The 25044-nt window shown below is 41.4% G+C and overlaps 1 protein-coding gene across 4 annotated transcripts in view; it reads right to left on the minus strand.

Moving 5' to 3' along the window:
* CDK19 (cyclin dependent kinase 19) overlaps positions 1-25044 on the minus strand; it is a 144899-nt gene that overhangs the window by 109383 nt on the left and 10472 nt on the right. For 2 of the 4 annotated variants that reach the window (XM_086743465.1, XM_086743463.1), the window contains exons 1-2: positions 11375-11394; positions 2711-2786 (exon numbers count right to left, since the gene is read on the minus strand). In XM_086743465.1, the coding sequence (XP_086599591.1) occupies positions 2711-2734 (24 nt within the window). In that variant the 5' untranslated portion in view covers positions 2735-2786; positions 11375-11394. Of the gene's footprint in view, positions 1-2710; positions 2787-11374; positions 11395-21977; positions 22562-25044 lie in introns of those variants that run through there. The other 2 variants (XM_086743464.1, XM_086743466.1) reach the window with 2 other exon arrangements.

Below are 25044 nucleotides of genomic sequence, written 5' to 3' on the forward strand. Positions count from 1 at the left end.
CAAGCAGATACCTGAAGAGGTTTAAGTCTGCTCTCCTGAAGTTCAGGGTTGTGATTCTGCTTTTTGACATGCTCCCTCCACCTAGGATCCTGAACTCCACCATCTCAGCTAAATAAGCCAATAACAATAATCACACTGTAGCTCCCTAAGTTGTTCAAGACTGCAATTTTTCTGAGGATTTCCAGATTAACCTCTACTACTATTCATCCTTTGGTTTCTGCAATTCCTCACGTGAAAAGCGATAACCACAAATCTCGGAGAGGACTTAGCCACTAAAATATGTTCCAGTGGAGACAGCTGTGAAAAGTTTGGGGTGTAGCAGCATAAGCCTAAAATCCACTGTCCAAATCAGTCACGGAATTAATTTATTTCTCTGAATAAGAAAATGAAATTAAAGCAAAGATATTTTACTGCTTTCTCCTGCCCATCCTTTATTAATATGAGATTGTACTTTTCTTACACTGTTAGCAAGCCTTATATATCACAAACAATTGCACCAAAGTTCTTCCACAGTCAGGCTACATACTCAGATATTTTGAAACTAATCCGATCTGTAACATCAGAAGAGAGGAACAGTCTACCTTTTCTTTCAAAGTTAGCCAGTAGATCTTATTCTGAGTGTCTAGGCAATACTACACACAAAATGTTCTTGGACCGCAAAACTGAATGCCTTTTAGTTCAGCAATATTTTTCTTGGGCACATTGTCAAGTATCTTCAGGTTATAGAATTCTGAACACACAGAGAAGCAAGTACACTGGTGCTTCTTCCATAGAATATGGGTGGAGTTTCAGGGGTATTTTTGGTTTGGTTGGTTGAGGAGAGGAGTTTAAAGACATCAAAAGTATTACTCATTATATTTTAACATGGCCTCTTTCCAGGCTAATAAATCTTTATTTAGTCAGTAAACCTTTGTTAACCTTAAATACAAGATTAGCTATTAATGCATTAATTGTAAGTCTGCTTCTCTGCATGGAAAATGTGCTTGATTTTGCTTGTTTCTGTAGGACCAAAAGTTCATATTTCGTTTTCAGCTATTTCATCTTTACTGTTTTCACATTTCTAATATTTGACTAACCTGAAATTTCACTGAGGCAAACAGTGATTTTCTACATTATCTCAGCTTATAGAGTTTTGCAATAAAATCTGGAGAAGAATAAAATATTATTTGAGGAAGAATTACAGGAAGAACCATCGAGAGGATTTAAGCAACTTACACAGTAGTTGTGAAATTTCCCAGGCTGTAACTGAGCTTTGCACAAAGCTTCATCAATTTAAAAATAAATAAATAAATAAACAAAATCAAGATGTATCATCAGTGGAAAAAAATAATTTGACACTCTCTACTTCCTCATGATGTGTACCCAGGTATGACAGAATCAGCTCCATACCACAGTGCTCTCAGGACAACAGGAAAGTCTCCTTTGGACTATTCCACACATCACCTCCACAGTAGTACAATTTAAAACAGACAAAAAGACAGACAAGAATCAAAGAAACACACAAACAAAACAACTCACTGCTGTCAAAACAGACTTTACGGTAACAAGAATATCATCTAGTACCAATGTTAAAAGAAGACTTTATCTCCTCCAAACGCAGAAATATGAGCAAAAAGGTCACAGGGTAGATCCTGTCTAAAGTAACTGTGGCCACCTCTCAAATCCACGAGTGATCTTGACCTTACGGTGACAAGCACTTTAAAAGGAGAGTAGTTTTATCTGCTAAGTCTCTTCATGCAGAATTACCACAGGCACTACACTAAACACAATACAGTGGTTTATTCAGTTCATAAACACCATGAGTTTCTAATGCCTCACACTGCATTGCACACCTGATTGCTGTATTTCAACACTACTAGGTTATAAAAAGCTCTAGGCACAAATCCTATCGCACATTTCAACAGCCCTCAGCATAGTGACAGCATTCAAACAAGGTAAATATTTAATCAAGCAAGTGCACTACTTTTGCAATGCAAGAAATTCTTGCATTACAAAATTTTACTCACTATCCAACATTTTGGCAGTAATGCACATTTTCAGTCATAAAACAAACATTCAAAGATAAAAATCTATCTTCACATACAACCAACCTAATTCTTACCAAGTTTGAAAGAATGATACACACACACATATGCATGGGCATTATTGTGCTCAAAAGTGTGCAGTTTCTGAATCCATTTTTTCCTCCTAAAATGCATGTAATAAAAACACAATTAAAGCTGCTTATTTTGCTGTGAAATTTCTCTGTACTTAGTAAAGCAAATAAGGAATGAGGAGAACAAATTGTTCTCAGGTGGTAAAGAAGAGTAAGCTACCATTCATCTGAAACAAAATACATTATTAGCAAGCAGACTTATGACAGTTGTAATGTTTTAGAACCTTCTTCCTTCAAGTAATTTAAAAAAAAAGTTTTAAAATAAATCATCATTAAAGGGTTCATGTATATTTCCTTCTCAACACATAAAAGCAGATAAAACAAAACTATACTAGAAAGCATTACCTAGCAAGAACACCTCTTTCCAGTTAAAAAAAAAAAAGTATTATTTAGAAAACATTTTAAGAAAACTTTATGTTTGAATAACTTTCATGTTTGCACACTTTAAGGAAAACATTTAGATCAACTTTGTGTTAACTTAATCCCAAGAAAATATAATATCTTATCTGTTGAATAACAGTGTCAGTAAAAGTACTTTCATTTATGTACACTTACTGCAATCTCTCTACAGGCGGACATGGATATCCCTGTACCTTCAATTTGCTTCAGTGCATACTCCTTTTCATCTTTTCTGTACACAAAAAAAAAAAAAAAAAGAGAGAGAGGAATATTTTTAGCTCTGACTTACATTACACCAATTAATACAAGTATAATGGCTTATTTTAAGTTGGTATAGATTACGAAGCTGAAAAGCCAATCTGTTTTTATGCATAAATTACACTTCGATATTAGAAGTAGGTTCCTTTTTACACAGACTTCAAAAATTCCAAACTCCTGCATAGAGAAACTTTGTTAACCTACATCCGTTCACCTCTGAAACCATACAGGTAACTGCAAATATGCCTACAGAGAATTTTGGAGGATATTTTTCCTGAAATTCCAGGATACTGTCTACTATCACAAAAAAAAAGCTGCACAGTCATATCCCACACCTGGAAAACTCACCTGGAAACATCTAGGAACCGCAACATTCTTACTCAATTTCACGAGTCACTGTCAATCCACTTTTACTTCTGAAATACTATTATTTTAAACTAATCGTACTTATATAATAAGTGCTGGCTACTGACAGGCCCCTACACGGCATATGAAACTGTGTACTCTGAAGCACAAAGTCAAAGAATATGAAAATGTTCAGCCTGAACACAGTACTACCCTTTTAAATAATCACAGTTTGAAATTATTTAGAGGGAAGACCAACAGAACCAGAAAATGAAGTAGTATCTCAAAGCCCTCGCCATACAACGTAACCGGCTTACTGCCTACGGTGAGGTTTTGCAGGATTCAGGTATCATCGACAGCTGTTGATAAGCACCAGTACCCACAGTGCTGACACACTTCTGTAGACTCACCAGCTACAATTCAGCCACCCACAAGCCCCCATCCAAATTCCCAATCGCATATCTGGTAAACTTCAGTTTCCCCCTCTTCCAGTCCCAAACCGTTTTGGTTTGCTATGCTAAAAAAATCAACTTGAATTCTTTTCTCTGGCTTTTAATTCCAGGCCTCTGTCCTGCCCAACTCCAGTCTGCTTCCCACCCTCCTCTAGACCACCCCCCATCTCTGAAATTCATGAGATGAGAAGTGGCTGAGTGGAAGAATGCAGGGAGGGGATGAGATCAACCATAAATTATAACTGCCTACACACATTAGTAACTACAGGTGATCATTTTTCTCAGTAATTTTCAGTACTAAAACCCACAATGCATATCTATCGCTAACATTGTGCTTGGCTTCCATTTTGCATCATGTTTTTTGAAGTAAAAATAGGACAAGAAAAATTACAGGTGTATTCTGACTACACAAGAGAACTCATTGTGCTACAAGTTTTGCAAAAAGTAAGCCCACTTTTGAAGTTGGAGTCACTCAGTAGTGATTCCAAGTGGGAAACCTGAGTTGTGGTGCTGCACCTTAATTCAGAAATAGTTGTTATTCCTCTCTCAAACAAGAACACCCAGGAAATCTTTGAAAAGATATTCCCTCCAAATAAAAAAAAAAAAAAAAAACAAACAACAACAAAAAAAAAACCCAGAAATTAAATTGTAATGGAATTACAATCTGCTCTATTTCTTGTAGAGTGTTTCACTGTGTTTGGGATTTGGTGCAACATTGACCTCTAAGGAAGCAAGACCAAGCATGTCAGGATACAGGCTTGAAGGTCCTCTTTCTCCAGCCAGGTCTTCTGTTACTCCAAACCTACCTGCAGCTGAAACTGAAGGAATGGGTTACTTTGCAGTGATCTAAATTATTTTGGAACTGACAGATAGAGAAACACATTCTTGTTCTGCAAAGATTTTCTGTGGAGAAATGGGAAGGACAGCAACTTACAACGTGCCTTGCAACTATCCCCAAAATATTCACCCATTCAGGTACTTAGATGCAAATCTTAACAGCCAACACACATGACAAACAAACATAAGATTGGACCCTCCTCCTCTAAAACAAACTTTTATTCCTGTATGCTAATGAAAATGAAATAGCTTCATATCACAGTATTTTAACCATATAACTTCCAAGTCTGTACTTGGGGTAGGAGGGGGAACACCCAAAACTTCCTAAGGGCAAAAGAAAGCCCAAGAAGTTACAATTACTAAAAGTAGGCCAAATACTGCATTAACAGCTCATAAGACCTGCTCACCAAGTACACTTTCAGGAGTAACTTCAGAAGTGTACATGTCTGCTTCCTAAGCAGAAGGATTCACCAGGACCTACTGACACCATAATTCAGATTCCTTCTTTGCTTCCCACTGAGCAGCCCTTTATTTTCGTGAATTAGTCATTTACAAGAACTTGGCTCAAGACACAGATGCAGAACCAAGAAATGTGTAACTTTACAGGTAAAAAGTGCATACCTTATCTCACAGAAATTGCTTTTGACTTCATTAATTAGTCCAAATTTTTAAGAGTAAATGATAAATGCCCATCCCCTCTCATACATGGTTCTGCTACCTATGCAGAAGATTTACATAAACTGCAAAGTATTAACTCCACAACTGAGTATTAACTTCGCTTACTGAGACCATGAAGACAAAATTATACTGTTTGCAGAACCAAAACCAATTCCAGACAATTAAAATTGGTCATAGCTTTTAAACTATGCAGTACAGAGCAATCCCACGCAGACATACCAGCTTGAATCCCAACCCAACGTAGTCACTGCAGTACACCCTTCTTTGGCATGTCTACTTCACCGGGCACATCACCCCAGTGATACGGCCACCCTTGAACTAGTTCTACAGATGCAAGCGTTGCGTTCAGTTACTCAGACCTTCATGGACTGAAGGTCACTGCAGCAATCCAGTACATCGTTTGGCACACACCCCCTTCAACAGCATTGCCTAACACTGCGGCCACTGCAAATCTGTCATCACTTAACAGCCAGCCACTCTACACAAGATTTTAAGATACAAATGAGAAACAATGAAAGATGTTTAAAAAAAATAAACAACCCAACAACTTAAGATATTATCGCATCTGAGAAAAGACAGCAGTCTTACTGAGCTGCAAACAACATACTTCTAGGACACCAGGTTTTGTGAACATCAAGCAAAAATCGGAATAATTAAATACTTATCTAAAATAAATGGGTATCAAGGATAAAGAACTCCAAAAGATACCATATTCTAGATATCACAAAATGTATTTTTACCAACAGCTTCAGAATCATAAAGATAGCCTCCTTCAAATACAGAAATATCATTTATTTGCTTTGGTAGAAACGCAAGTCTATATGAACACTTTTCCAACGTTAACTATTTTTATGCAAACATAATAGCTGTTTAAAGCACTTTCCAAGAGATCTCCACCAACTAGTATTTTAACTAGCAATATTTCCCACTTAATAGTAATCTCAAGATAATTTCAGAAAGAAAGAAATATATTTAAAACTTCAATACCAAGTCAGCCAATGCAATCTGATGAAATACACAATTCTGGTTACTCAATAAAATGGTATTAAATAGCCAAGGGGGGAGGGGGGGGGGCAAAAAAAAAAAAAAAGAAAAAACCCACAACTTTATTAGCCATTTCCCCACTCGTAAGAATTCAACAAATAATGTCAAATGGTGTGTGTGATAGGTAAGTATACTGTTCAACTCCCTGAAGACCTATGCTCTTACGAAACACTTGAGGCAGGGGGAAGTAATTCTACTTCATGCTGAATATACAGAAAAACTCTAGTGAACTCTGAACACATTTCAAGAACTTGCATAGTTATACAGCAGGAAAGTTTTCATAAACCCTTTTCTGACAGATCCTATTATCAGTACATTTCTCACTAGAGAGCGGAGCAAGCATGATGAAGTTTAAAAACCAAATCCAAACAACAAACTACACAGCTCTGGCATGAGACAAAAGGCACCCATGCTAGAGACAGCCAAGCAGAAGCAAGGACTTTGTCCGTCATCATTTTCATCTGGTCCACAGTAAAACACTGGCTTGGGAGCAGGCCAACCAACCTGAGGGTCCTGCTGCTGAGGGCAGGGAGCAAGCGGCACAGACCAAGGTTTAATCAAGCAGGTTCCATTAAACAGCCGCCCCAGGCTAATGGTGGTAACGTGCTCACTGAATCAGAGCAAAAAAACATAGCAAAATAGGATTGAAAAGAAACTCCATTCTTTAAGAGGCTGTAACTTAACAATTTTTATTAAAGCTTTTGATATTCCACGCAGAAAAATTTGCCTGATAAAACAGGCACAATGTCCCACCACCACCAGGCTTCTCCCTGCTTCAAGTTCCCTTATCCAAAACAAGGGGTGAAAATTAAAATCAACATTGTTTCTACTGCCAGAAGTATTACAATTCATGCTATTTTAGGAGGGATTAACCTTTTACAGAAATGAAACTGCCGATATGAAATATCCCCACCCTGAAAACTTCCTGACTCTCTAGTTCAGATTGCCATAGGCAGCATCCAAATGCAAGGGTCCTCACGCCTACCAGCAATAACTGAGAATATTCCTCAGTTATAAAAATCTGTACCAGTGTAAGACTGTAACTTGGTCTTTGAGATTCTCCCTCACCAACAAACATCCCATTCTGCAATCCTTAACGTTAATGTTTTAATTTGTACAGTGCAAAGGAAAATTCTGTCCTCTTGCTCAAAAAAAACATTACTCAGCTGGCTTATGTCCAACTGCAGTATTCAATGCAGAAAATGAAAATAGCATCACTACTTCTTCTACATAACACTTTCAGTTTCCATTTTCCAAATTATTTGAAAAGAACAAGGAGTCCCAAATTAACTTTAGAAGGGTACAACTGAGGAGATTTAGAATAATTAAAACATATCAAAGGAGTTAAACTGTCTTACCTATTGTAACGGTACTTCAGAGTGCTGCCAACATGTGAGAAACTACTTTACAAGCAAGCCAATGGAAAGCTAGAAAAAACTTGTCCCAGACCATAAGAAAAACAGAAGGATTTGAAAATAATACACGGTTCAAATTATTGTTTTATCTCTATTATTCAAATTTTTAATGACCTCTCTTGAATTCACAGATAATTTAACATACACTCCAACTTCAGAATTAATTATCCATATCAAGGAACTGGCTTTTTACAAGACTGCAATCACACTAAAGCTGCTACTGTGACTATCACATCAATTAAAAGAGATACTAACACTACACTACATACTAATAATAGCTTTCTTACATTAAGTACACAATATTATAAACAAAAATAAAATAATTAAAGTGCATATTTTCTTAAACAAATGAAGTGCACCATAAAAACATTTGAAAACGTAGCTAGAAAAACTTAACAGAAAACAACAATTCACTCCTGTAAGCATCATTAATGGAAATTAAACATTTGTGACTTTGCAGGACAAAGCCAGGGAACACCATGAGTTCACTGTCCTTCAAAGACAGTACTGCCCAGAGCACAACATTCACACAGCTGTCTTCTTCACATCTGCTTTAATCACTTTGTTTAATTGCTGCCATACAGCACAAATTTAATCACTCAGCAGGAGATCACCAACATGAGTTACAAACTTTTTCCCACTCTAAGACAAGGCAAAGCCATGACACTGAAGCACACCTAGATGTTAACTGAAAAACCTTCCATGGTATCCGGAACGTGGCAGCAAAGCCACTAAACTGATCACACGCAGCACTGGTTACCTTACGCAAGCTGCTCACAGACTGGACTCTGTACATAGCATTCGGCCATAGCCCTTTACAAAGGTAGTAGTACCAGTAAAAGCGCCTAGCATTGACGGGAAAAAGTGACTCAATCCTCCTCCAAAAGTGATGAGTCCTTATGCTTTAGGGGTTTTTTATGCATATAGAAATAGCCACCAACCCAGAAGAATTACAAGATAAAAAAAATCCACACATGATGGCACTAGGGTACATGTTTTTCAACAGACTAGGAAAGTAATTCTTTTACCATTTTCCTCAAACGACACCAAGCCTTATCCAGTTAGTAGCTCACTCAGCTCCTTTTCATCCACTCGGCAAACAGCCACAAATGCCAGAAGCTGGGAATATCCACAGGTTGATATTAACTTATTTCTACAGACCAGTATACATGCTGAATTTCAATGCATATATATTAGCTCATTTTGAGAGCTACATAAGAAACTCAAAATGTGAAATGTAAGGACTGTAAGCAGAAATTTAAAAAGAAATCTATGACCACATCAGTCCTTTAAAAGATTTGTCTTCCTTCACTTTCAAGGACACCTGTCACTTTGCTAAAAAACTTCACAGCACCTACAGCTTGTTCCTGCAGCCCAACAACACAGATACCCGAGTTACATTTGGCTAGTTTTGGCCACAAAAGGAACAGATTAAACCAGCAGACTTTTACCTCATTCCACTACAGCCAAAAGTTTACTGTGTCACTAATGTCTGTGGACTGTGTAGCTGACCTGCCTGCTGACACATCCCACAGAGGTTCGGTGGGAATCTTCTCAGTGTTGCAAATAGGAAAGTACACGCGTAGGGCACAGGAAAAGGCTTCTCATACAGAAATTACAGACACGTATGTCACCTCATCTGCTTGAATCTGGGTGTGGAGTTTCCTCTTCATGGCAGGTAGTGACTATACAGTCTTTAAAAGCTGAGTTTGCATCTTGTCTGGAACAATATCTAAAAGTAAACTTGGGAAGGGGGAGCAAGGCAACAAACCTACACCAAACAGGACAGTCTTTACAATGCAATATAAAAAGAACTTGAGAGAAAAGAGAATCTCCAAGGCTGATCCAGGTACACACAAGGAATACGCTTTTTCAGAACAGAAATAATAAGCTACATTTCATACTGCATTTCTGAATCTTTTGTCTCCAAGTCCTTATAATCTCAATTTTCAAAAAGAGGCCCGAATGCTACAGAGCTCATTGGTGTCACTGCCTGACGATACCCACTAACCTCGCCAGGTCTCCCTCCAGACATCCCAGATGCCACCAGCTACCTCATACACATACAGTAACACCAGAAGGCAGCACTTCTCTTTATCTTCTGCTACCTCCAAGACTTGAAGACCATACATGAAGCCCTTCTGGAAACTATGAACACAGCAGAAATAGATTTTAGACATTTAAAGATTTTAGATTTTACCCTTCTCAAAATGCAACAATAGTAAATTCCTAAGCATTGTTTTCTCTTCCATTTTCCGATAATTTTATAGAGTTGCAAATGTCACGTACTTGCACAAATGCATGTCCAAAAGAAGGCTAACTCAGGACTCATACTATAATCTGTGAATATTAAAAAATTTTTTTGGTTGGTTGGTTAAAAAAAAAAAAAAATTTTAAAGTTTTGTTTGTTGAAATTAACATTCTAAAATTAAGTCTACTATAAACATTTATAAATTGGCAGAGACTTTCAAATATAGAGTGACCGATTACAATAATTAGCCTTTTAAAAAAAATATCTGACTTTCATTACTTACATTGGGAGAAACACACAGAACACTGCTTAGCCTGCTGGAAAACCTGGCATGTTCCAGCCACAGAAAAGAGATCATATTAAAAGCATCACTGGCATCAGATTATGCATAGACACTCAGTGTTATCACAGTACCCTATTAGAAATTGAACTATGCCCAGATTTCGTCTATTTTCTATACAATATCCCCAGGCGTACCTCTAAAAACCACTGTTGGTATGGCTATCCTTCTGTTTGTTTATTCCTCTGGAAATCAGCCTATGAACTCAGGAGGAAATGTGCACTTTAAACAACCAGGCAAGTTCTTAAAGTGATGTTAAGCTACTTGCCATTAAACACAACACCCTTCTATTGCGTGCTTCCCCAGAGTCTCACAGAAGATGCTAAATACCTGTAAAAAAAACCACAATCTTCACCTACCATAGATGATGTGTCCTTTATGTACGAGAGGACAGATGATTAAAAAGTTAGAACAGTGAATATGAGCACTGATAAGATTTTCTATGTTATAAAAATAAATTCCTTTGCCCAGCTATAACTTCATTAGCCTGTGAGTGGGGAGCAGAGGTCTCTTAGTATCAACATGAAGAGACTGGAACTATTCCAGCACCATTACACATAACCTAACCATATGCTCTTCCTTTTCTCCCCTGTAGTTTCTAATTCAGAAAATTAAAAGCAAATCTTTGTAGCACAGATAACTTTTAACTGTTAATAGTTTCAGACTATTTCACAGTCACAACCACAGACAGATTTTTAAGATCTCTGTAATAACAGACCACTGGAATTCGTATTAACCTTAATCTTTTCTTAACCTTTACACTATAAGAATAAAACATTGTATTTGTAAGGAAAGAGAACATAACTTCAGTCACTGTCACTCCAAATCTACTGATGAAGACTCACAGAGACCTCAACCAGCTACAGGGTTGTTACCATTACTAAAGTTAGACTGGCTCCAAAATATCTTGAGTGATTGAGAACTGTGATTTCACGAGTAGGCTTATTTTATAACAGACTGGCATAAGCAGACCTGATAGCCTGTTTATAAAGTTAAAAACTGAAGTATTCACATTAAACCTTGAAAGCTGTATAATTATGCTGCTGCTCCAGGTAATTTCTTCCAGCATTTGCTACATTAAAGCAGGGGATGGAGTTGTACCTTATCTTATTTCTTTATAGACAGGCTTGATTCAGATAATGAACAGATTTTGGAAATACCTCCCTTCCAGAAAGGATACTACATGTGAGGATTTCTTACCTTAAAATAAGGAACAGTAGCAGCAAGGAGCAAAATACCTCTGAAATAAAGAGGAAACAAGCTTTTATCTATCTGTGAATTATTTACTAAGGCCACAGACACAGGATCCTTTAGAGACTTTCCCAAAAAATGATCTGCCTTTTGTTTCATAAAATCACTCATAAGAAGGATGTTTGCAACTAACTATAAATCTCAATAACATTAACTGTCTGCTTTTCAGTAGTTCTATACATATAGGTCCTAAAATCATAGTGTAAAAACATACTGTAACTACACAGTCCAGCTTAATGAGCATCACATATCTTTCTCTATAGTGTTAAATTTGCCTAAATATTGCAACTTTGATAAGTGGAAAATTACTATTAAAACATCAAATATTCGGAAGCTTGTATTTCTTTTCAGTCTCTTTGGTGAGAACCTCAGTTTCAAACACCAAATGTAGATTTTTTTTTCCTAAACCATTATAATGCATTAGGTTCATTTATAGCAGAAGAAAAAAAATATACTGACTCAATGTAAGACCTGTCAGAAGGACAATAGCCTAACACCTGCAGTTACTTAATTTTCCTTTTCTAGCTCATGACACAACCAAATGCTTCCTCTCAAGTATACAAAAAGTCCAGATTTATCAGCAATACCTGTTGCACAAGATAGCACATTTATTATAGTTGGAAAGTTGCCCCAAAAAAAAACCAAAAAGCAAACAACCCTCGTGAGAAGGTAGAAGGACCAGAACGAAATTCTACAAAGTCACCATGGGGTCCAATTTTAATCAGTCTGAAATTAAAAAAAAATAATTATTATTATTATTGCTAATGGAGCATCTACGTTTTTCCCTTCACTTCAACACCAGGCAATCAGGATTTCACAGTTACAGATGTCTTTATTCCAACCACTAAGAGAGCATTGCTGCTTCCCAACAAGGAACTAAGGTCATCAGCCAGCAACCATACCTGTTCCCAGTGAAACCAAGTCACGTTCATTCTCTTAACTTCAAAACTGAGCATCCCATAGTGAGAACAGGCTTCTCTCGCGCTCTTTCCGTAGCTTAAGAACATCATTTTGACAAAGTTCTACACTGACATTTTTTTCCCACCACTGAACTCATGAGAGAGGCAGAATAAATGGCATTCAACTTGTAATGGTCTTTTGGTTGTTCTGAACTGAAGGTCAAATTAAATTTGCTAATTTGTCTACCTCTGTTTCTCATTTGGAGCGTGACAGAACTGGGCAAAGGAACAACTGGTTATCCTGTACAATGACTGGTTTTAATCAAAAAGTATGAACATAAAGCTAACTCTGGAGTCCACAGCGCCCTTGAGAACATGGCAACAACTCATATAGGAACTCAGTTTGAGGAACAGACACATTCAGAGATGCAGGCTGAAACCCACTGTCAGCTACACTAACGATAATGAACCAAAGCAACGAATATAGCATTTTGGAACAAGCAAGATAAATCTTAGCATGAATCTGCAGTATCCATGGAAGTATTAACGCAGGTGAGAATTTTCTCTAAACACCTTTGAATTTGCAAAATTCATGAGCCGTAAGATAAGAAGCATCTCTCTCAAGTGAATCTGCTTAGGAGTCAAACATCTAATCTCATGCTGCTAGAATTGCACGCATCAGCAGCCTTCATCTCATCAGATCTCTTCAGGCTCTCAGACCTCACGACATACCAAGGAGCTGTGAGAGCCAAGGATAATTGCAGTTGGAGCAGAGTCCCGGTGTTTCTGGTGCGAATGCTTCCAAGTGCTCTAGTAAAGACAGGGAAAGAAAGGGAGGACAGAAGAAGCAGAAAACCTTCTAGCCACATATAAAGGATTGACTCTTCCTGCAATCAATGCACGAGGGAACCAGATACATTGCTTCAAAATAGTAAAACTGTCCTACTTTACCTCTGGATGTAGTTTCCATTCCAGTGGATCTAGCTTCTGCCTCTAAGTCAATTGTCTACAACATCTATTTTCACTTGACTGTAAAAATAAATCAATAGCATCCTCTACTTAAGTCAGCAGGGAATGAACAACAAAATAGCCCAAGCACATGCGAGGTCCAGTTTATGGGAACACATGTTTAAAGCCATACTGTTTGAGACTCTCCCCAGTTCATATACGGGCTCTTATTTAGCCCAGAACCCTTATCCTTGAGCGAGTGATCCGACACTCCCAGCAAGCACAGGAAGCTATAGCTGTTGCTCTGCCTATTGGAAAGCCTGACCTCAATGTGCTTTTATCTACAAGATGAATGACTTTAAAATATTTCAAGATCATGAACTTTGTAGAAAGCAGATAACAACTGAAGGAGAAACAAGCAGTCATGCAGTAGTCTCATTTGAAAATATTTATTTTAAAACTGCTAATCCTAGGAAAGACAGAAGCAAACATGAATAATGCCCTTCAGAGATCCACTATTCCAGTAATCTCAGCTCCTCCAATCTTTCTCACAACAAGAAAAGTCAGTTCTGTCTTCCAATTAAAAGAAACCCAAGCAATCAAAAAAACCCCAAAACCAACCCCCCAAAAAACCCCAACTCACACTTACAGACTTCATTTTCGCAAAGGTCAGTTAACACTATCTCTACAACATTCCATTCAGACAGTCTTATCACATACATTATTTCAGAAATTCAAGAAAAAAATACTGCCAAATCAAAGAATTGTGCTCCCACAGAAAAAGACCAAGAATATAATAAGAAATTCAGACACAGAAGTTAAGTATCAGTTGATTTAAAGACTATAACAGGATTTTGTTAATAACAACTAATTTTTATTTAAGAGGCATCTGTGTTGGTTTTTTTTCTGAATCTGTTGAGATAGCTGAAGTTCTCAAGAGGTATAATAATTTCTAATATCATACCAACCAACATTTCACCTGTCAGTTTCTAACTTACAGTCAAGTGATCCATGTAAACTGAGTTACCAGAGCTGGGAGGTCTTTTATAAATCTAAATTATTTAGCTATACGTCACTCATAAGTCAAGTCAAAACAGTAAAGTTTCTGTATTTGCTATACAAGTCAAAATTGTTCTTAGTTTCCTGAAGTAACATGGTGAGTTAGCCAACTTGTTCTAAAAGCAGTTGTCCTGGACTAGTTTCAGCATTCCTTCAGGCAAACACACTGTTATTGAAACAAATAAATCTTTTTTAAGTTCTAGTACTTTGCTTCAGTAAAAGAGAATTAAAAAAATTGCAGCCTGTGTCAGTTCTCGAATGTCAGCAAAGAAGCTCAAGAAACAACACATCTTTGGAAGCAGAATGCAAGAGCTGCCAATCACTCCTGCTAGTGATCCCTTCCTCAACCATACACGTAGACCTTATCATCTCCTGAACCATATGCTAAGCAGTAGCGAGCACATGCAAACAGAATCTTATTTCACAACGTAGAACTCGGCAGTTAAAAATAGAGGGGAAGGACTTGGGTCAGAAGGCATTTATGCAAATCATGAGCTCAATTAAGGCCACAGTTGAGGCAAACACACCCTTTCAGCAGGTATTTTCAAAAGATATGGGAAAATTCAATGTTACTAACAAATGTGTAGTGAAATTTGGTTAAAATATTCCACAGAAATTCCAGTTACTTGTGCAAACACATCTGCAGCGTTCTGAGTCGTGGCAGTTTCTGGGGCCTGGGCTTTTTGTTGGGTTTTTTGTTTTGTTTTTCAATCATGCACGATGTGAAAATACTCATCTTGAAAGTAAATTTACGAAAGAATCTTGACAACACTTCTACCTACAATAAAACAGATTAGACTGGATGACCCAGAAATATTCTGGAATATTAGATTTCTGTGTCAAGCAGTTCACATGAGAAGTATTTAGCTTCTGACCCAGCCCCTGTTCTATCTTGTTTTGCACCTTCTTACCAAGTGGGGAACAGAAAGGAGAGCTCCTCAAGCTCTTACTTCCTTTTTCTGCAGCACTACTGGAAAACTCTTAACCCTCTCACTCTGTAACAGGAAGCTTCTTATCCTCTTCATCTCTTTCAAAATAAAATTAAAAAAAAAAAACCCACCACTAAATCTTGAGAGGTTTTCCTTCACAGCTTATTATGGGCTAATTTATGCACAAGTCTTCCTCTGCAAGCTTGGCAAAAACCTTAATCTGTTTCTCTCTCAAACACAACCTCTTCTACATCTCATCTCCCATACTCACCTCCTTTCTTCCTCAAGCTCCTACCACCACCACCGCCGCCACAATACCTTTGTGCTTGCCATAGTAGCAAACAGAACACCAGCTGAGTGCTTTTCGCTTTCTGAGAGGCTATGGGCTGTACGGCTCATTTCTGTTTCAGGGAGAGTAAGAGAAGAAACGACAAAATAGCCACAGGAGAGACCATATGCAAGAGCCTGTGGGAAGCAGTAAAAATTACTCATCACCACTTGCACTGTCCTCTTGGGAAGGAAGCAAAGCCATGGTACAGCTCTCAGTACAGCACAGTTACGAAATACTAACGATCTCTTCCTAGATTGGGATTTTTATTAGAATGCATGGCAGGCAACTAGTTAGACAGGTTTGGTTTAGTTCTGCTGCTCTTTCTCACACACATCAAGAGCACTCAGTGGTAACAAGTATTTTCAGGATTTGCAGGTGAATCTAGCATTTAGGTTTACTCAGCTATTGAGAGATTATAGCGAGGCATGAACACCTTCAGACATTCTACCTTCCTCAAGACAGTAAGTTTCATCAATAAAAGAATTTTTAAAGTGAGGAACAAAACACAGCTTTTCAGACACCATCACTGGTAGAGATATTGCTGCAGAGAAAGGGAACTGTTTGGGATCAAATGCATTGCTTTCTGACTTGGATCGATATTTCTGTGATTCAGCCTCTCACAAGACTACAATAGCAAACAGCAACTACAGCTGAAAAGTCAAATTATTTCCGTTTGAGACAACGTCAAATAGAGGAAACAATAAGATGTAAATACATAAATTATTATAGACTCTCAAATATTTTACAAGTATGAACTTGCATTGGTACATAATACTCCAGTTTCGCATTCAAGAGAGTATAATCCTTGCCACTTCAATGAGTTGCCTCTCTCTTAACAGTAAATGTAACTACAGTACACACGTACCCATTCCCCTGTGATTTTACCGCCAACATTGTTCATTTGTAGCATTTAGTCAACTCGACTGCGAGTTTCGTTTCGCAACACGCTCGTGCCACATGACTTCAGTCATTTAAGTTCTGTGAATACCAATATGGAGAGAACAGTACACAAATTATTGCTATATGAATATTGATTTAAGAGAATAAGCAGATTACCTTTGCCTCTTCCACACTGAAAGTTTTCTACCGCCACAGTGGTCTCAATCATAAACACGACCAGAGGCAACCTTTGACTGGCATAATGATATTAGCAGAAACCCCAGCCACAGCACGTTTCCCCAGGAGAAAGCCTGTTTTTCCAACAGAGCCATGCCTCACAGCACGCTATTTTTTCTCTCTTAATCAATATTCTTCCACTTCTGTTTCAAACAAATAAGATTCATCAAATAAAAAAAAAAACAAACCCTAAAATAAATGAAAGGTTGCATGGCCAGGACCAGAGCCAGCGTTCCTGGGTTAGTTTATACGCTTGCCTTGGCTACTTGGCTATGTGCTTCCCCATTCTTTCTCTGCCCATGCCCTAACTTTCCCTCGACTCCTTCAGATCTGCGTTAAGAACTTGACACTAATGCTTCTGCACATCAAGATCAGTCCAAGGAAGAAAGCAGACTTTCCTCTTTAGTTACAAATTTACAGTACTCAAAAACAGAGGGGCGGAGGACAAGAGATTTCATTTCTCTCCCCGCTCCTACGTTTGTAGTTCACAGTGATGTTTTTGGACTTGCATCACTGTTGCCCAGCTTCCAAAAGGGAATTCCATATTTGGCAGCTAAGGTGAAGCCTGTTTATACCAATGCTCTTGTTTGAAAGTAACAGATACAGTAACAACAAGGTCATCTGACAAATTACAAATAGTGACTTTCTTTTTTAAAATAAAAAGTATATTACTGTATTAGCATACAAATCGTAGAATCATAGAATGGTTAGGGTTGGAAGGGACCTTTGAAGCCCAAGTCCCCTGGAAGAAGCAGGGACATCTCCAACCAGATCAGGTTGCTCAGGGCCCTGTCCAACCTGGCCTTGAATGTTTCCAGGGATGGGGCATCCATCACCTCTCTGGGCAACCTGTTCCAGTGTTCCACCACCCTCATTGTAAAAAATTTTTCCTAATGTCTAATCTGAATCTACACATCTCATTCAGCTGATAAATTGTACAGTACCGGGCAATGCCAAACCTTTTACACTTGCCAAAGGATGACAAAGCAGGAGGGTGTGCAGAGGCAGCGCCTGCTACTGAGCGAGAGGCAACTCTGGGAGCTGCCCAGGGTGCAACCCTTTGCCCTTCTGCTGCCATCATCTTGGAAGCTGATCACACTGTGTTTCTATCATTCTGTCCATAACAGGATTGATGCACCAGTCCACTTTTTAAAAGGTGTTTTAAAACATATCGATTAAAAATATTACCTACATAGTTATTTGGAGGGGAGAACAAAAAGCAAGCTGCTTGTAATTTCATTTTAACAACCTCTGTTGCCCAAACCCAGGTAGTGAGTCAAAGAAAAATCACACAGCGATACCATGAGGGCAAGCAGCCAGCTCAACTGTTTATTTAAAGGTAAGCAAAAGCAGCAATAACTAGAAAGGTTTTATTCACATGAAGATTTCAGCTTTTGCAAGTGTTACATCTGCTGTCACTGCTACAGAAGGAAGAACAGAGTGGCCTATTTTCCACTTCACTCGTGCAGCCCGTTATTCTTTGCACACTCCTGACTAACCAACAGCAGTACCTACCAACAGCTTGCTGACTCGTCCAAACATCCTCCTGCAGGTGAGCCGGCATCCCGGTGAAGGAACAGAAATACTCTGTAGTGGCCTGAGCTTTCCCAAAGAGTAAAGGGAAGTAATTCAAGCATATACAACAAACAGAATTTACAACTCTCAATTCATCCTAAAACCTGCCTGCCATATGATCTAAGCAGATAGACAAAATGAAACAACTAAGCACAACAATGTGGCTTAAACTGTGATCAAAGAAGGGGCAAGGAATGTAACAAGGAGAGGTAAAGCATGAAACAAAATCACACTTTCCTAACCATGACTGGAAAAATTGCATTCTTTGTTTCACTGAATAAATGTGAACAAGAGCCAAAAAAAAATGTTAGCAAAAGTTGATGTGACATTTCGAGGCAGTACACACACAGAAAAATCGTAACAGGTTTTCCAGCTACATAAAGAGCTAAAATCCTAACCATCAACAACTGAATTGCAATCATGAGGCTATATCACTATTTCCCCCCTCAAAGTCACTGGTCCTGTTTTTGTGTCCACTGAAATAAACCATTAAGACAGGTTATATAAAGACACCTATTTTCTAGCTCGTCTTGACTACAAAGATATTAACTAAAGTTTTGTAAACCCAGGTGCCTCATTTAGCTAAATGCATAATGCAGGCAATACTTCTAGACCTCATCAGACCACACAAACACTGCTGAAGTAAATGGAAGCTGCAGGTGCTCAACATCTTTAAAAGTATGCTCATGCAGTGCATGCCAATGTCACATCAACATTGTCTAAATCTCACTGCTGATTTAAGGAAAAAAAGAAATTAACTTTCATAGAAATCAATCAGCTCACTAGAAACGTGCCCAAACAATATTCCACTCTAGGCTGAAAAAGCCAAATTAAGCTGTTGCTTTGTTGAAAAACTGCTTTTATGCCCAAGTCGTTCACCGAGATCTAAGCAATGCAACTGCTTTTTTTACAAGTGTTTTATCGAACAGCTTGCCAACCTTCGTATAAAGACATTTTACTATTTCATAAAGTTTGTACTCCAAGTTTTTGAAACACGAAGTGACAGGATCTCAGAGGAATTTCTGCAGAGCTACAAGGTTCTTACTGGCCTCAGCCTCCTGAGGCCGTAAATAGAAGCAAGTAGCCAGAATCTCTCTTTTATACAGGAATGCCTTGCAAATTTGAAATACTGAAACAGTCTTTCTAATCAGCCACAGAAAAATTCCTTTACGTGAGGCTCAAAATCCCTCAATGATCAGCACACTATAAATATGCATCACTGCTGGGTTTCTGTTGCCAGCACGGGAAAAAGTTTCTATCCATCATTAAGTACCCCTTAAAGTTAAGAACTAACGCTAAATATCACCCACCTCGCAGAGATATTTTAGCTAGGTATTTTCATAAGGAAATCACCTTATCTTAATGATTTAGGTTTTCTAATTTTTTTCTAACATCACATCTTATTTTCACCCAAGGTCCTAAAGTTACACAAAAGCAACTGAGAGTGAACTTGCCAATGCCATGAAAAGGAAAACCAAAAAAAAAGGGAGAATAACCCAGTTTCCAAGCTTCATGAAATAAAATTTCTGAGTATACAGTCCAGTTGCATTTGTGCCATATTATATTGCATTTCAGTCTATCTGACTGCCTACTGAAACTTTGCACTTCCTTTTACCAGCTAGTTTTCTTACGGCTCAAGGTCTCCCTTTGATTATTCCCAGCTCTGACACGTTAGCTATCTTTTTATCATGTTTACTTTTGCTTTACTGCCCATTTGCATTTATAATACTACTATTATTGTAGGGATTTTGAAGACATGTTCTTTATGGTGCTTTGTAGCACCAACGTAATTGTTGCAACGGCTTTCCATTGCCAATGATGGAAACTAAACAGATAAGTTTAGCTATTATTAATTTATTCTTAAGGTTGCAGAGCAAGCTAGTCAGAATCAGAGCTCATCTCCCAGCACTTAATCCTCCACCTGAACTAGTGTGCTACCTTTCAGTTATTAACCACTGATACTACATCCTCTTAACTCAGAGTTTAAATTTTCAAGACACACATGAATGCAATTTACTCCTACAGAAAAATCTCTGGACTTCTCTATTAATCTAAAGTAGTAGCATTCCATTAACGATTTCCAGAACTTTATTTTTTAAATTGCCATTTTTCCATACTGAGGCTGTGGGGAGACCTCATAGAGGCATTCCAGTACCTAAAGGGGGCTTATAAGAAAGAGGGGGAGAAACTCTTCAGCAGGGCCTGTTGTGACAGGATGAGGGGTAATGATTTTAAAATAGAAGGAAGCCAATTCAGATTAGATATTAGGAAGAAATTTTTTACACCTAGGGTGGTGAAACACTAGAACAGGTTGCCTAGAGAGGTGATGGATAACCTGTCCCTGGAAACATTCCAGGCCAAGTTGGATCAAGCTCTGAACAACCTGATCTGGTTGGAGATGTCCCTGCTCCTTGCAGGGGGGTTGGACTAGATGGCCTTTAAAGGTTCCTTCCAACCTTAACGATTCTATGATTCTTTTTCAAAGTTTCAGTTGTCTATAACGGAAGGCTGTTACTCCTTGGCTTCTGTTAGACAGATATCACCTCCAATTTGCAACTATATTTTAATCTAACTTTACAGTATGCTTAGAACACTTCTATAAAGGCAGTCCGCATTTGTGCGGTATTCACGTGCCACAGTGAAAAAGCACTTAATGGCTCTTCTGAAAGAAAAGGTTGTATCGGAACATGCATCTGCATGAGAGCCTTACTCAGGCCTCAGCACTGCTCCTCTCCAACAACTGCAGCCCAGCCAAGCAATCCCAAATTACAAAGCCAGTTCCCCATCGCTCTCTTAACCACAGTACAGTGAAAATGGGATCCAGCGGACACCTATCCCACAGTGCCAGCTGCCTTTAGCCTAGGGAAAAGGAGGAAGCCCTGCTTAGCCAACATACGCGGCCTTAATGGCCAAGTGACCTCTCTGGATCTAGCCAGCAGCCAGGTATTTGGGGAGAGGGACAGGTACCGCATCCTCGCACGGCAAGCGGGGCCGATGGAGTCACACCCGCTGGCAGCCTCCCAGACGCGCTGCCCAGCCAGGCCCGCCCGGCTCCGGGCCCAGCAGGGTACCGGGGGCTGGGGCCAGACCAGCGACCCCCGGGGCTTTCCCGGGCCGCTCGGTAGCCAGGAGCTCCTCGCATCCAACTTCCCTCCTTTTGCAGTCCCCCTCGGGCAAGTTCTCGGAGCGGAATGTCAAGAGCACGAACGCAGCCGCACAAAAGACGAAAGCGATGACGTGAAACCCGGTGTGAAAAAAACCAACGGCGATCCCCGACGGCACAGCCTTGCTGACACAGCACCCCCCGCCCGCTGCGCCGGCGGGACGCGACGGGACGGAACGGGGCCGGGGGGCGGGGGGGGCAGAGCCACCGGGGCCCAGGGCCGCCAGCACGGAGGGCAGAGGCGGGGGACGGGCTCGTCCTCCCCCACGTCAAGGCGACGCCAGGGTTCGGCGGGCAGGCGGGCACCGACCCGCCGCCTCACACACACCGCGCCGCAGGGCCGCGGGCCGACCCCGCCGCGGGGTCGGGGCACCGAGCCCCGCTCCCGGCGGCGGGCGGGGGCTGCGTGGATGGGGGCTGCTCGGCGCTCCGGCCCCCGCGCGCTGCCAGAAACTTTCCGGGGAAGGGAGGGAAGAAGGGGGACTCCACCGTCCGTCGGCGGCGGGGCCCGGCGGCGCGGCGCGGCCCTTACCCGTCCTTGCGGCGGGCCTTGTAGACGTGCCCGTAGGTGCCTCTGCCCACTTTGCAGCCCTCGTACTCGAACAGGTCCTCCACCCGCTCGCGCTCGGCCGCCAGCTTCGACTTGAACTCGTAGTCCATGTCTCGCCCATGGGCGGGGAGGGACGCGGGCAGGGGACGCGGCGGCTGGATCAGCACCCCCGACTGGCAGAGCCCCCTCCCGGCGCCGCCATTTGCGGGGCTCGGCGGGGGCGGTGGGTGGTTGGTGGGGGTCGGTGGTGGAGCGGTTTGTTTTTGTTTTGGTTTGGAGCTTTTTGGCGGGGGGAGGGGGTGAGCTCCGCCGCCACCCGCTTCAACTAGGCTCCTCGCGGCGTGGCGCGGGGGGTGCCGGGAGTCGTAGTGCGGCTGCGGGCGCCGGCCCCGACGCCGCGGGCGGGACGCTGTGGCGGCAGAACTACAACTCCCGGCGTGCCCCGGGCCGCCCCGGCCAGGCGGCGTCGGCGCACTTCGCTCCCCGGAGACACCGAGCGCTTCAGCGGCCGCTGGGAACTTGCTGACTCTTCACATTGCGGGGCAGAGACGGGAGCAGCGAGTGCGGCAGAGTTGGTCGTTTCTCGCTGCGAAAAAGGGCACATGCCCCGCCACCAAAACCGCCAGCCGCCCCTACCCGCGGCGCCCACCGGGCTACCGGGCCCCGAATAGTGCGGCAACTTGTTTATCTCGCGAGCTGCCACTCAAGGCTCAGCCCCGCCCCCCTCTGGATGCTGCCCTCTGATTGGCCAGCCTCGTCCCGCCCCCGCGGTGGCTCGGGGGCGGGTGGGGCTTCGCAGCCGCCCCGCCCGACGCTGACAGAGGCGCGGGCCGAGCGGCGGTAGCGACCCGCGGCCGGCGGGGTTGTGGCGCTGCGGACGAGCCCCTGCTCGCCTGAAGGGCTGGGGCGGGGCTCCGGGAGCGGCCGTTGGGCCGCGTCCCGTGCCAGCAGCGCTCGGGGCCGGGCCCGCCCAAAGCGGGCGGGCTCCTCAGCGGAGCGGAGGCCCTGGCTGTGCCGGGCCGGCGGGGCCGCGCCCCCGGGGCGGGGTTGGGGGGGGTCGGGGGCCGGGGGGTTGGAATCGGGAGGGGTTCCCTGCGCGGCATCAGCTTTGGCGGCCCCGTGTTGGAAACGCGGGTTCTCAGAAAGGGGCTCGATGTGGCCAGGCGCTGCTGAATGAGCTCATTGTTCGTACTAAGGATCACAGGGAGAGGTGACAGCGTTTGCATTCAAGTACTGACCCGGGCTTATCACGGAGGCTTTCTGATTCAACAAACCCTAGAGATTTTTAGACAAACATGATGATGCTGCTTTCACAGTTCACGCTGAATATTTAGAGATCCCAGAAATGTTTAGGCCTTTTAAAAGTATGTCTCATTCTCTCTCATTCAGGAATTTCTTTGTGAAAAACGTCACTCTCCGCAAGCGTATTTGCATTATGGAAGCACCGCATAGAGCTGAACAAACATCAAGGTTATATCCTGTCATCCAGGCAAGTTACAATCCCTGCCTTGCATACAAGCAAGTAATAATACCCACCTTGTGTACTCAACCTTATTTTATAACAGTCAGCAACAAGTGAATGAAACAAAATGAAATTAGAGAAGGGAAGAGTAAAAACGGAAACGACCTTGGTTCGTCACTTGCCCAGCCAGCATTAGTTACCTAAATGGCAAGTTTTTCCTCTACCCAACACACTCTGGATGGGAGGGGTAGACGACTGATGAGAAGCTGTGTTGCTGACAAAGCAAAGGGAGGGGTCCACAGCACTATAAGCTAAGGTACTAGATCTGATTACTAGTGCATAGCTAAGTCGTGAGGTCCTAACCAGAAGTTTGTCTCTCAAGCAACGGCAGAACAAGTGTAACTATTTTGAAGTGATTATTTTGTTCCAGAAGGCAACAGATGACTCAGAATTTCCCTTGTGCCAGGTACCTAACAACTGAAATTCTCAGAAAACTTCATCACTCCTTTACCAAAGCAGTATTTTCCAGAGAACTACAAGTGCTTTTCTCTGCCGTTGCAGATCCAGACCTTTCTGAACAAGGCCTGATCATGCGCTGGCAAATTTCCTAAACACAGAAGGACCATTGATCTTTCAGTGTCAAGATTAAAGACATTTGCTAAAATTAGAGCTGATCATTAAATTTTGCAAAGCATTCACATCTTTTGTCATCAAAGCCAACACTGAGAAGAAAGGGACACACACTTAAAAAGACCAGCATGTAGCTGTAGAAGGTTATGCTACACAGATGTATTCATCCAGTCATAAAGTCACTAGGAGTAGGGACTCCCTTGCTGCTGGTGACAGTAAACTCTACAAGTATTTCCCACTTCTCTCTGTGACCAAAAAAAATAGCTGTTATTGCCCATTTTCATCACAAAGGCTTTTGTTTTCTACTCTTTCAATTCCACCATGTAATGACAAGACTGTCTTTTACTATAATTTATGTCTACAGCCGCGGTGAGAGAGGGCTAATAGCAGCCCCTGTTACGGAAGCTCAGCAAGACTGGCATTTGTAAGCCAAGGCAGCTTTATTCCCCTCTGCCCTATGCTGTACCCAGCTCCCTGGTGTTGCAAACAGCCATTTTATTCTTTCTTCCATAAACTGATGGTGCTTTACCAGTAAACGTATTGGCCCTTGCTGCTGCTACTGGGAGGCTGTCTGAGAGAAACCTCTGTAACAGCTAGAAGCTTTTTTAAAATTTCAAACCTACATTTCCCTGTAACCAGTCCACAACCATCTTTTCTTCCTGTGCGTACATTGTCCTGAAGTAGCCTTTCCCGCTCTCCTGTGTGTATCTGTGTATCTCCTGCCAAAAGTATTTATAGACGGCAATCTCATCCTCACACAGCCTTTATTTTGCGGAACTGAACAAGCCATGCTCTTCTCACCCCCCTCGTGAGCCCCCCCAGTGGAAGTTGGACTGGTACAAAGCCGGTTATGGGAAACGCAGAATGTTATCTGTGCCCCAGTTCCTCCTCTCATGATGCAGCCCCGCTTCTAGTTTCTGACTCCTTACATTGGCCACATAAAAGCCCTTAAAAGCA

This window comes from Chlamydotis macqueenii, chromosome 3, assembly GCF_036417535.1.
Source record: "Chlamydotis macqueenii isolate bChlMac1 chromosome 3, bChlMac1.mat, whole genome shotgun sequence".
Classification (NCBI taxonomy): Eukaryota; Metazoa; Chordata; class Aves; order Otidiformes; family Otididae; genus Chlamydotis; species Chlamydotis macqueenii.